Source organism: Streptopelia decaocto (genome assembly GCF_964273445.1).
Source record: "Streptopelia decaocto genome assembly, chromosome: 2".
Lineage (NCBI taxonomy): Eukaryota > Metazoa > Chordata > Aves > Columbiformes > Columbidae > Streptopelia > Streptopelia decaocto.
This window is the reverse complement of record NC_138655.1, coordinates 41,333,316-41,346,878: the sequence shown is the minus strand read 5'-3', so window position 1 is coordinate 41,346,878 and position 13,563 is coordinate 41,333,316. Positions and strand designations below refer to the sequence as shown.

General features: G+C 36.1%; 1 protein-coding gene across 1 annotated transcript in view; it reads left to right on the top strand.

The window, feature by feature from the left end:
- RP1 (RP1 axonemal microtubule associated) overlaps positions 1-13,563 on the top strand; it is a gene marked incomplete at both ends in the record, with an annotated part of 175,464 nt that overhangs the window by 98,910 nt on the left and 62,991 nt on the right. Inside the window, 5 exons of the mRNA XM_082044556.1 lie at positions 5,702-5,921; positions 7,270-7,424; positions 9,291-9,504; positions 10,735-10,925; positions 13,218-13,428. Coding sequence (XP_081900682.1) covers positions 5,702-5,921; positions 7,270-7,424; positions 9,291-9,504; positions 10,735-10,925; positions 13,218-13,428 — 991 coding nt within the window. The remainder of the gene's footprint in view (positions 1-5,701; positions 5,922-7,269; positions 7,425-9,290; positions 9,505-10,734; positions 10,926-13,217; positions 13,429-13,563) is intronic.

Sequence of the window (13,563 nt, the reverse complement as noted above, 5' to 3'; positions counted from 1 at the left end):
CACACATATCCAAGTGTGATGAAGCCCGAAGCAATAGCATATACATGGCCGGTACTAAAATCAGCCCTAACACAGTCCTGACTACCTGTACACCTGACCCGGATCCTGCTGCTTCGAGAGGATTCATCTGAGGCATCTTTTTAATGTTCAAATTCTGTTCTGGCTTTCTAGGCTAAGTCACTGCAAATTCTGTTCATTGGCATGAAGTGCAGCTTCTAGCCAGCGAGATGAGAAAAATAACTTACAATTCAGGGCGGTTTTATAAAGCTCAGAAATACTTTTCCATAGCTGCAATAAACATTCTGGAAACAATGGCAAAACTACATTTAGAAAATGTTATCAGACCTTCATCGTAATGACCTAATCCAGGCTGAATTTTTAATTTAAATAACAAGCTAAAGCAATTTAGGAACTTTACAGGGAGCAAAGGAAAAGATAAATGGCACTTGTTAAAGACAAGAAAGCAGCTGCTTATCAGAAAACAGACAGGGAACACACTAAGCAACAAAAGGAGCTTCCTAAGCATTCAACATAAACTGAAGAGGCCAACAGAGGAAGAATCTATGTATGGAACAACCACACCAGCTGGCTGAATTTTGGGAAGCATCGTTCCATAAAGCAGATCTCTGCTACACCCAACTTAGTAATTTCCCAAATGGCACGTATTTCTTGTTAAGATTTCCTGATTTCAATGGCTGAGTATCATGCTAGGAGAAATTAGTATTGTTAGGAGTCAGTCATGGTTGTCCCTCATAGTCTAATACCCTAGGTACCTTAGTGCCATATCCATCATACTGGGCTTCTACTCTAGTGGCTTTCTAAATGTTTCTTCATACTTAGACCGGCTTTGGTTTAGTGCCTTTTTCCCCTTAACTATTTGTGTCCTTGGTTTTGTTGCTTTATATGAAAAAGTTAATAATATTTGAACATTGTTTACTGTCCATGAAATTTTGTTTCTTTGCCATATTGATTACAGTGCTTTACAGTTTTTGTGGCACTCTAAGGCAATCAGAATAAAAGGTCTGATGTAAAGGAGCATATGATGACTCACAGATATCTCCATAAATAATTTCATATCTTCTCTAGTTGGTTAAGCTAATAAGCCCAGTTTCTTTTTACTCTCCCTTTCTTTATTCTTACTAAGGCTCTATTCAGAAGAATGCAGAAGCTTTGCTCATGTTCTCCCACTGTAGCAGCAGGCTAAAGGTATGAGCATGGTATCACAAGGAGGACAAGCTGTGAATTCAGCTTTCCAATAAGCAGGAATAAAAGAACTTTCAACCCCCCTCCCCCCCCGCCATATCCTTGTCCTAGACAAATGTCCTTAGTAATAAAATGCAGTAAAAAGAATGACAGGTTATGTGCTATAAGTAGCGCACATTGTTTTGAAACAGTAAGCTTAATTTTGATCTCAGAGATACATTTACTGAGCACTGAGGATATGAAGACATGTAAATTCCTGATTTTCCAGGTGCTCTCACACAAATATATGCACAGATGTCTATCATATTCAGAATGATTGTTTGATCCAAAATTTTTCTAACTAACTCCTGTGAAAGAACAGGTGTAGTTTAATTGCACATAACAAGCATAAAGAATAAATCTTTAAAAGAGATAAAATAGCAGATGTTACCAGGTACAGTTGTTGGATTTCAGTGGTCTCAGGCATCTGTAGCACAGTGAGTGGGCTGCTTAAATAAGAATATATTTTATTAGAACACCTCGGTTTTAATAAATAAATTGAGAAATAGGTGAATATGTAAATGTTATTGAATCTGCTGGGATTCCTAGCATGGCAAGAAAACATGGCATTCCCAATGAGCAAACACACTGAAAAGAAATCAGGAAAATGAAAATAAACTGGTAGTGCAGTAGAAGAATTTTTTTCCTTGATATTCCGGTGATGATAAGAATCAGTTGTTGGTCTCACATGGAATGAGTAAATTTGTAAAGTATATAAATTTTCTCCCAGTCGTCAGTGTTTCTTGATTCCTTACAGCGTAAGCTTGTCAGAGCATGCCTTTGGAGAGTCCTAGGGTATTGTACACATTCTGTTATCCAGAGAATCATAAAATGCAAAGATACATCAACTGACAGATCAGGAGATTGAATCCCTAAAACTACTCTCCAAAACAAGCAAAGGTAGTATAAAATGAGCAACAGAGCTCTGTATGTAGGACTGTTCATAAACACACAACAAATACAGAATGTATTTTGTATTAAGGACTGTGATGGTGAGAGAAAATTTTAGATCACATAATGCAATACTCCATGTGTTTTCCACAGAATGAGATGATGCTCCAGAAACACATAGCAGGACTTTTGGAGTTTGTGACAGAAAGCTGTTTAGCTGAACTTTAGGATGCTTTGACTACACACTTTATAACTGGAATAATTTATGCACTTTTTTTTTTCTTTAACAGGGAAGTGATAAAGAATTTAATTTAAATGTGCACCCAAACAGTAAATTTTACAAAACTTTAATTACATTAGGTGTTATGTCTTTGGAGAAGCCCTGTGTGAGTCAAAAAGAAAAAGATTTAAAATATTATTAAATTTTCTAATCATCTTCATCAGTTACCTGTCCCTGAGAGCTTCAAAACCCCAGTGGCATTGCAAGGGTATCCTCTTGATCATAAAAGCTATGCTCCTTCAATTATGTAATGGAAAGAATATTGTGTTATTTAGTATATGGTAAATCACATCTTACTTAGCTGAGATTTCAAGTACTGAGTATTACCTAAAACTGATCAGAAGAAACAAATATGGAAAAACTAATTAGGAAACTATAATAATCAATAAAAAACAAGGTAGGGTGTCCTATTGCAAACATTCTGCAAACTTAAACCCAGGATATTTACCAGATATATACTTTGTGATGGATTATTCATCTGTCTCTGCTTTGAAGGTTATGTTGCATCAATTAATAGGCATTGATAGAGGGAAAAGCCAATTACAGGATCAAAGATAGGATATAATATTCCAAGGGAAACTGATTGTGTTAAATTGCTCAGAAAAGGATTACAAGAAATATATAATGGCAATGCTTTGTTACCAATGGAACTGAACAGAAAGGATAATAATGGCCAGAACTATGGGAAAAAATAAATCAAATCCATGAAAAGGGTGAAAATATCTAGTACACTGAATTGAAAATAGGTGGTGTTGTTTAATTCAATGGTTAATGGACAATTTGATTACTAGTGCTTGCTGGTTCAAAGGCAGTCATGGAAGTAGTTGAAATTGTGATTCTAGAAACAAAAGGGAAAATAACAGCTTTTAAATAGTCTTTCCAATGTTCTGAAATTATTTTCCTATGTATCCCATTCATGCATTTCCTACAATGATTATAATATGTCTTTATGACAATTTAGAAGCCCAGAGAACTGCAAATTTGGGTAGCAGTAGACAAAATAAAATGTGAGGTATGGCTTGCCCTATCATGTAGAAGCAACCAAATTCTGTAATGTTGCAACTCCAAACCACAGGTCTTTAAGGAATAAGTCATACATGGCATTTAGAGTAGCTGTGTAATACAGTCATGAGGTTGATCTACCAGGAAGAAAACCTACAGGCAATAATTTTACAAGTCAGTAGTCTGGTTCTGAAAGAGAAGCAATGATTTTCTTGCGTGTGAAGGAATCATAGTTTAGATCGATGAAGAATCTGTATGCTCTTCTCTCAATGAACCCAAATAATTCCCATTAAGTTTAATGGGAGACAAATGCGTATTTTAGGATTAATTGGACCAGTTAGTCCACCATAGCTAATGATGCCTTTTCCAGCATATGCATACATGAATGAAAAACTCTCGATGTGAAATTCTACCTATGTATTTCCCTTTTCATAGTGCAATGGTGGAGACCAAGTCAGGAAACTGTGAGTACGTGGTAGAACCAAGAGGCATAACCTCCCTCACATGTACATTGTGGTCTGGGATATCCTTAGGCTCTGTATGCACAATGGCATCCAGGCAAGCAGGGCAGGTTAGGCTTAGAGAGAGGACAAGTCTGGTGCCCTTTTCAATGTAAAGCTCCTGCTGTGTATCTATTCAGGGTACTGTGGAGCTACAGTTCAGGAGCTGAGGGATTCCCTGCAGCCTTGGGGTTGTTATAGATACAGTGAGAGGGTTTTCTTCCCTGGTTCTTAAAGAGCAATGCCTTGAATCCTGAAATTTTGTAGGAGTGTCAAGGCAACCCCTTATGACACTTACCTTAAGAAATTCAGACTGGAAGTGATCTTTTAAGTCATCAAGTGCAAATCCTTCCTACCATAAGCCTCTTTTCATAAGTTCTACATAATCAACAATTCAAGGTCCTGCAAAATGATTTTGTCAGGTTGCTATTTTTTAAATTAGATGCTCCTCTTCATACTCCGATGACTTACTATTTCTTACCTGCATAACATTTATTAATGTGGATAGCCAACTTTATCCCAAAATGATAAAAACACACTTTTTACAAGGTTATTTCTGAATAAGAATAAGGTAGCTGATGCTTCCCTGCAGGTGTGTCTCCACTGTGCAAAGGGACATGAACTAGCTTTGGGCAAGCTAGGTCAGCAGTGAAGGGTTGTCAGGTGCAGAGCTCTGTTGAGAAGCAGAATAAATTAACCTGTAAGGAGCTTGTATTCTGTCTTAGGAGCCAGTCTGCTGGTGATCCCAGAGCATGATTGTGTAAGACTAACTTCAGTATCTTACTATGATGCTACTGGATGCACAAAGGATTTATTTCCTGGCAACAGTCACCAAAGCTTACGTTGTCACTGGTCTGGAAACAAACCAAAAAAAAAAGCAATATGAGAGAAGAGCAAGGTCACTGGCAACATTTTCTATTTTGTTCCTTCTTAAAAATTGCTGTTACCACTACGAAAGAATACTGCTGTCTTCTATTTAAGTCAAAAATCACTTCCCACCCTGTCTTTCTTGCAGTTGTCCAGTGAAAAGCTGCAACGCTCCTCTTGCAGGTGCTCAGAAGACTTACTGTGCAGTGCTTAATGTCACACAGATCATTAGCACTTGATGCAGTTTGATCATCCCAGTTCCTACAGCCCCTAGGTTGGATGGTTTAACCAGATCTCACAGAAGCCTGCAATCACCAACCAGCTATGGAATTTCCCATATGCAGTATGGGAGTAGGGCTGTCTTGTGCTACTGTTATTTATGTAACAAACCTTATTTACTTTTATGCAGAAATATCCCTTCTCTTTTCCAAAGAAGTGGTTATAAAGTAATTTCATGTTCTAAATCCAATAATTTTGCAAATAAGAATTCAGTTAAAACTTTATAGGTTCATAGAAATTGTCATTAATTTTAATACCTCACTTGACTGCTGATATCAGAACATTTAATTCTAAGTCAATGCCCTCTTTATCAAGTAGGGTCAAAGCTCGACATGGTGCCTTTTTTTCTAAAGAGCTTAAATGCACAGTTGTTGCTAATTTTAACCTTTATTACCCCAATAGTAGAGTATCATGCTTACAATACTTACCAGGGAACAGAGGAAAAGAAAGGAGACAGTCTCACCCATTATCATACCATGAAAAAAAAAGGATTGATTCTCTCATCCCACTTAACCCAGCCTCCAGTTCAGCATTTCCATTGGTTAATGTTAAGTTTAGGAATTCTTAATGGAGATTTGGGAAAATCTCTGTAAGTGGACCAGCTCTGACAGTACACTCTTCCTCATTATATTTGTTGCAGGTTGAGACTATAGATCTGGGAGATGTATACAAGATTCGGGTCAGCTGTGATGATGTACCAGGCTTTGAAGGTTGGCATTTGAAGTCTTTTCACTTAGAAGAGCTACATACAAGAAAAGAGCTGAACTTTGACTGTAACTGCTGGCTCTCACTTAACAGAGAAGACAAGAAACTGGTGAAAGAATTCCCTGCAGTCAATGAGGACCAGAAAACTTTACCAGGTGAAAACACTGAGAAGAGATAAACAATGTAAACTAACCTCTTGAAAACAAATCAATGCCACAGACGCACTATAACACTTTGTCAGAATTTGATGCATTCAGTGGATCTATTGCAACTGTCTTCATAAATGCACTTCAAAAATGCTGACCACTTAATAATTTAAATTTTCCAGTTACGTTGCATATTGAGTTTTACAGTTGCTTAATCTTCTGTATGGTTCTAAGTGTGCAAAATGGAATAATATAATTATATTTTTCAAAGATAAAACAGATGTTCAAAGCTATGGAAATGATTTGTGGTAGACTTACTATTGAATTACTTCAGTTATAATAGCTTTAGTTACTAACACAAGTATCAGAAGTAAGCCTCATTGTAGAAAGTTCTTTATTGGATTGATTTTTTTTTTTCCCCTAATTAGTATTTTTTTGACGTGCTGAAAGTTTCAGAGTATATTCAGAGATTTGCTTGGAATTTGAAGACCTATAGAAGTACCACATTTGTTCAGAAAATTTAGCATTCACACACGAGATAAAAGTAATTAGAGACTTTCTAAACAAAAGTTCCAGGAGTTCTAGTCCCTGAATACCTCAAACCTATTCATGACCTTAAAAGAAACTATAGCATTACGATAGTTAAATGTTAACTCAGAAGGACTGTACATTAAAAAATTACATTTGAAAAAGTTTGGTTATTCTTTTTGCATGAGTATGAACACATACACAATTTAATAATCTTCTGTGGAAGAAAATCCAATGTAACTGTGTAGAAGTGCATTTATACAAAAGCACTAGAGAGACAAAAAGTTTATAGTTTTTGTTATGCACCTTAAATTAAGAAGTGCATTTTGTAAATGTTTATGCTTACATGTCATGTCATGCATCCAGATGCTATGCTGCATATCTCTGCTATTCTAATTTGCATAAACGTTACATAGTGTCTTATTCTTTGACCTGTGATAGTTATTATCTACCGCAAAGAAAATTCAGTTTATAACAGACCCTGAATGACTCAGATGAGTTCTTATTTTCCAGATCTTGCACAGTAAAATAGAATTGGGCAGAGTTTATCTAGATATTAGTAACTCTAAGCTGCATAAGCTGTCCAAGTCCAATTTCATTTGAATTTCTAAGTAAAATATTGGAAAATCTTAATTGAGCTTAGCATGAAAAGATAAGATTCATAAAGTGTAACCTGACTAATTTAATCACTGTGTAGCAGATGTTTTGGTAGCTGCAGAAATTAAAAAAAAAGCAGTGTTCTTACTAAATACTCCATGTTGCTGTTTTCTTTTATGTACACCTTGTACTTCATCAGCTTTATTTAAATTTTGTTTTTATTTTTGTACAGTCTATAAGTATGTTGTCTCTGTACATATTGGTGACCGCTGGGGAGCAGAAACTTTTGCAAATGTTTATATTACTCTCTATGGCAAAAGAGGGGACACAGGTGTGAGGAAACTTCATACATCCTTCACAAAAGGAAGAAAATTTCAAAGGAATAAGGTAATGGCAAAAAAAAAATATGCATTTCATGGGCAGGGGTTGGTACTGCATTTTGTCTTTTAATGCCTGATCAGAATATATCTCGCTACAGATGGGCAAGAATTTGAAAACATAATTTGTCTTCCATATATTCAGAGTAGACCAATGCCACTGTGATTTCCTTCATGTACAAGAGCATTACCACAAGATAAAAACGTTCAACATGAGCATGTAGAAAGCAGATTACCAGGGAGAACCTCTGTAATCATGCTTCTTATTTCTTTGGTTCCAAATATAGGACAGCACAGGTAGCAAGGAATTAAATTCTGTGATTCAAAGTTACAGAAATTACTGTGATACTTCTGCAATCAGTGATGTTTCTGTAACCACAATCCCACGTGAAACACTAACTCAAAGTCTAGTCAGGAAGTTTAGACAAGAGACAAAAATCCACTTAGAGAATGCACATAAAACCAGTCATTCTAGATGACCAATAACAATAAAATTATTTTCTTGTGTATGAGGCTTTCCTGTGAGAGGGTCATTCACTGAATACTGGTGTTTGAAAAAGCTCACTACGAAGATGTTCATTGCCAAGGAGAGTCTCAGACTTCAGTGAAATTATTTACCATAGCACATGGTAGGGTAAAAGTGGAATCAGTAAAACACTGAGAGAGTTTCTAAATTTCACTTCTGCATATATCTCAGGGATATACCTATAGATAGCATCCTACAATGATTATTTTAATTTACCTTCATGAACAGACATGTCCTAAGATGTCTTAATTAAAAATGTTAATTATTTCTGCTTATAATCTGGCTGTTGGGTCCTGACTATTGTTAGGAAAAGAAATCAATGTTTTTGTCACATGAAAGTACTTTTAATATTAGTAGCAGAAAATCCACTTCTCCACTATTTTTATTTAAAAAATAGCAGGGACAACACACAGTACTTTGGCAAGTTCTATATATTTTAGAGATCAGTTTGCTAATATGTTCTTTTTAAATTACCCTGACATCTGACTTAGTAAGTTCCTACTATTTAATTAATATTTAATTGGGATGATGCTGTTAATCGTAATCCTAGATACTGCTTTTTAAACTCCAGTTGTTCACAACCTTATTGACCTTTATAAGCTACCATCAGGTACATCTGGCCCTAGATGGGCTATATACAGAATGCCTGGCTTTCTTACAAAACAAGCAAGAATTTAGTGGGGCATATAGTTTATTTCTTTGCATTTCACATTTTTCCTTATCTTGTTGTTTTTATTGTCCTTATTCTCATCCCCCATGTTTACATTTCCTTTTTTTTTTTTACTTTCTTTCTCCATTCTGCTTCCCTTCCCATCTCTTATCTTTTGCTCAATTTATTCTTCACCATCATCTTCCTCCCTGTTATTGCTTATTTTTTTCTCCACTTGCTGTTTCCACAATTATTTTCATTTTGTAAGAAAAACAAAAAGACAGGGTTTTTTGACTACTGGAGAATCTAGAAGCCATCTTGGAGTAAACACACTCTGTTTGGATGTCCAGATTTTCTTTAGGACTATTAATATATATCTAGGTTTGTATGATAAATTTTAGAAACTTAAAGTACCCTGAAAGATAGAAATTCAATTAGAACCAAAATCTTGTCATAACTGTTTGAGTGGCAGAAGGTTGAGGTATATGCATTGTAACATAATATGAAATGATTGATGAAATGATCCATATTGCCCAAATATCAAATGAAGTTACAATGCATCTTTAATGATGAATGCGGGATTCAATATTAGGTGTAATCAGTGTGTGCTGAACCCAGAACTACGTCTTCCCTGAAGCTCAACAATATTTGGGTCCAAATTCTGTTTTATTAAAGTTTTCCTTTTTTTTTTTTTTTTGTAGGTGGATTCATTTTTGGTGGAAGCTGTTTCTCTGAGTGATTTGCAAAAAGTGGCCATCGGACATGATGGAGAAGGCTACGGGGCTGGGATGTACCTCAAGATGGTAACAGTCAAGGAATCACAAAACTCAAACAAAGAATGGGTCTTCCCATGGTGGAACTGGCTTGATACTCATCTGGGGTTATGTGAGACTGTTTGTGAAATTGCAACAGTTGGTAAGTTCTTCTGCAAAACTGGCCTGCATTTTTTAGCTACAACTCTTTCACATTTCTACAGTATCTTTCTTTTATTTAAAATGTGAATTTTCTGTTTGATCTTGCTATTATAGAAAAGCCACATCTAGTAAGGTCAAAGTTAATAAAATTCCATCCTGTCAATGTGTTAAGTATAGAACAGTTGACATCCAAATTAAATTTAACACATTGCAAAGAAAGATTTAAAGCAGATTAGAGTTTGCGATGTAAGCCTCATTGGGATAAATAGCTCAGGCTTTATGCACTACTTTTCAAGTAGCTTAGGATCTCATTTGAAATCTAGAGAAAAGTTACCTTAGTGAAATGAGCCTAATCTTTACCTGTGGCATTATTCCACATCACAAAGCAACAGGTCTGGTGTGCACAGTTTCTGTTCGTTTCAAGCCTACTATGCCAGGAGTTGTGCAAATCTTGGCCAAAGAACATTTGCAGCAGGACCTTTGGCCATTTAAAACTAGTAGAAAAGATTATTTCTTTCAATCCTGTGAAAACAATTCCATGTAAAGTGAATGTTTGTCCAGAGGAAGAAAGTCAGCTTAGAAACACAAGGTGTCCATGATAGACAGGTATTCAGTTGCGTGTTTTTTCTGAGTTGTGGAAAGTTTATTTTACTGAGTTGTTTCTTTCCATTAAATATTTTTTGTTTCCCATGGAATGGTTAGAAGAGAATCAGGTGAATATTTTGGGTGTTTATTATAGGTTTACCTGTCAGTCTTGCACTATTACAGCACATGTTATATTGCTAGGTAAGATTAGTTACAAGTGGAGTTCATTGCTATTATTCATTTTGCACTGGGTGCCTACAAGCTGCAGATGGCTGGTACTTCCAAATGATAAATTGGCTCTAGTAACATTGATTGCTTTTTTAAGAACAATTAATTAGACCTCTAAAAGGTGACTGAATGTTCTCTTAGTAATTACTTCGAAACATGACAAGGAAAATGCCTTGGCATCAAGAAAATGCCTCTGAAACTAAATTTTAAACAGAGAAAGAACATTAAGCTGTTAAATTCTTGGCAAAAAAAATATAATAAAGGTATTGAAGTGTTATTCTTAGTGAACTGTTGCTATAGATACAAAATAACCTACAAATAGGGCTTGCTTTGTGTATTGTAAAGGCTACGGTCCTGTTATATTATGCCGTTCTCTCACGCTGTTATCTTTCCTTTTTCTCTTTGATCATTTTTAAAGGTATAAGACTGATTACTAGTCCTAAACTGCCTGAAATCAACATGAAGTCATCAGGTCTCTGGATAATGGACATCACTGGATCTGACATGAGCAACGAAGTGGATCCAATATGCCTTTTTTTTGTCTTCTATGGCAACCTGAATCACAAAAAGTTGCCACTTCAAGTTACAGGAAAAGCAATTCAAATCAAAGTACTTCAACCTTTCTCTATTGAAAGAAAAGCCTAAGAATCATGTAGCTGATAACTCTCTTAATTCTGATAAATTTTTTCTTTAAACTAAACTACCAAATTGATTTTTAAGTCCCCTGTGTAGATTGGCACAGATCATCATTTTTGCTTGTAGGTAGTAATACTGTCACTTGAACAATGGGTTTTGAATGAGCAGATTCTCCCAGTGTCTCACACTGAGAATGCTTAAGTGAGCGAATTAGTCCCTTGGTGCATATCACAGCATATACCATGCTGCAGGTACTGATTTAGAGGTTTTGTCAATCTCACAAGAGTAAGTAATTTGTAAACATACAGTATGCCATGGGATACTGTAGAGCTTTCGGGGATGATGATGGAGAAGGAAGAATCATAAATGAGACAAAACATACAGAAAGATTTTTCTCCTACATGTAATTTATTCAATGCAATTTATTTACCTCTGCCACCATGTTTTTCCAGGTGAACTGCCTTTTCTTACATGGTTTCTCTCTTTTTTGCCTGTCACTATCACTTCCTTTTTTCCTCTTGGTCAGCTCCTTTTTACCCACAGGTTTTCTCCTTTTTTTCAGTTCTTCTGCTCTTCCATAATTTGTCTTTCCTTCCTCCTATTACCCATTAACTGAAACATTGACAAGCATCTGAGGTCAACTTTCACTGAATTGTAGCCTGTTCCTTTTCCCAATGCTCTTACTTCCCTCCTGTAGATATAATTCCTTCCCAGTGCCAATGCTTTGTTACTCCTATGCTTTTCCGATTTTGTTCTCTGTGAAAGTCCAGTTTGGTAGAATTTGGTACTGACCTGAAGATAAACACTGCAGACACCTCCTCTGCCTCAGAAAATCCCTGAGCCACAACGTGCTGGAAACTAGAAAAATACTCAAGGGAACTGTGACTACAATTTGTCCTGTTCTTGTACCACTTGTTCCATCCTTCGGTTGTCCTTTGTGGGTGTTGAGGAAATCATTGATCCCGGTAGAAAACTGGAAGTTTTAAGCTTGATTGGTTCCTCAGTCTTAGTTTTAACCTTGATCGGTTCATTCTGCAGCTGCAGGAACAAACACAAGGCAGGGAAAGGTAGCAAGTGGACAGACAGGGAAGTGGGAACTTGACAGACCAGATTTGCATCAAAGAAGTGTGTCTATGAAGCCACATCCTGAAAGATGTTCCTTCAGGATTGACTGCTGAAAGTGCAGAAGCAGGTAGCAAAAGCAGGTACTTTTCATTTTGGGGTTTATCAGAAAACAGTCTTGAAAAAAGAAACTGTTTCCTGCTTCCTCACCCTACTAATCAGGTAAACTCAATGTAATGATTGAGCTAAATAAATAATTGGCATTTAAAAAATATTCCTCTTTTCTTTAATGAAGAAGAGTAGCCTAAGCCACAAACATGATCCAAAATTAAGAGTACCCAGAAGGTTTTCCTGAGTTATTTTCCACGAACCTCTGGTAAATGTAAAGAAATAGTATGAAACTCAAAGTGCCCTGTCAGAGGAAAGGCTGAAGTCAGGTCACATGCACTTCTACTAGCTGGGCAGTATTTGAAATGAAAGAGCAGGGGAAAGAATATGAGAAGTAGAGAACAGCAAGAAGAAAAGGTAACTTCTGTTTTCTCCCTTCTTTTTCCGTTACAGGGGAAAATTATTAGTTTAAAAACAATCATTATAGTTATCTAAAGCTTCGTCTACTTTCACTTAGTGAAGCAATGCTACGTCATAGAGATGCTGTACTATCCCCAGTAGACCTAGAAGAGTTTTTCTTAACCACGAATGCAAGAAGAGGAAGATATTAATGGACAGCTTCTATATGAAAGCATGATGTAGGGTGAAGATAGATGATCTGTTGGGTTTTTCCTCAAAATTGGATTAATTCTCCTTCAAATGTATAGTTAATGCACCATTTTTATATTTCAAGTTGTAAGAAATATTTCTAATAGTGTTCAAAATTTTTAAAACTGACTAAAACTTCTGTGCCTGCAGATAATCTACTGAATCAGTGTAATATATATAAAAACAGTGCCTTGTTCTGTGTACAAATTTCAGCAGTGACTGCCATCACTTGTTCCCTGATATAAAATATCAAGCATTCCATCTCCTCATTCATGTTAGTGAATCAATTTTGTATTGATCAGAAAGGAAAAAAATACTAGCAGTTATAAATCTTTCCCAATTCTTTAACTATTGAAGTTTGTTCAACTGTTCCATGCACCTGTCAGCTACGTTTGATCTGGCACAATTAGAATGAGATCCATTCATCTTCTCTTTTTTCTCACATAGGACGAACTGGCAGATATTGGCTCTCTATACAAAGTACAGGTAACTGGCCCACATAGTAAGCTAAAGCAGCCATGGCACTTAGATTTACTGCATATGAAGCACACGGGCACAAAGGAAGAGATGTATTTAGCTTTTGACTGCTGGTTCAACCCTAATGAAGACAAATGTGTGGAATTGCCAGCTCTCTATGCAGATCAGGAGCCTTTGCCTGGTAAGTTAAGTCATTTTTTGTTACTGGGGTCAGGATCTGTCACTGGAATACCAATATATCTCTTTTGGGCCTAAAATACTGTTTGAGGATTTCCACAAGAATTCAGTATTAAGGAATGCATTGGTTTTGCACATG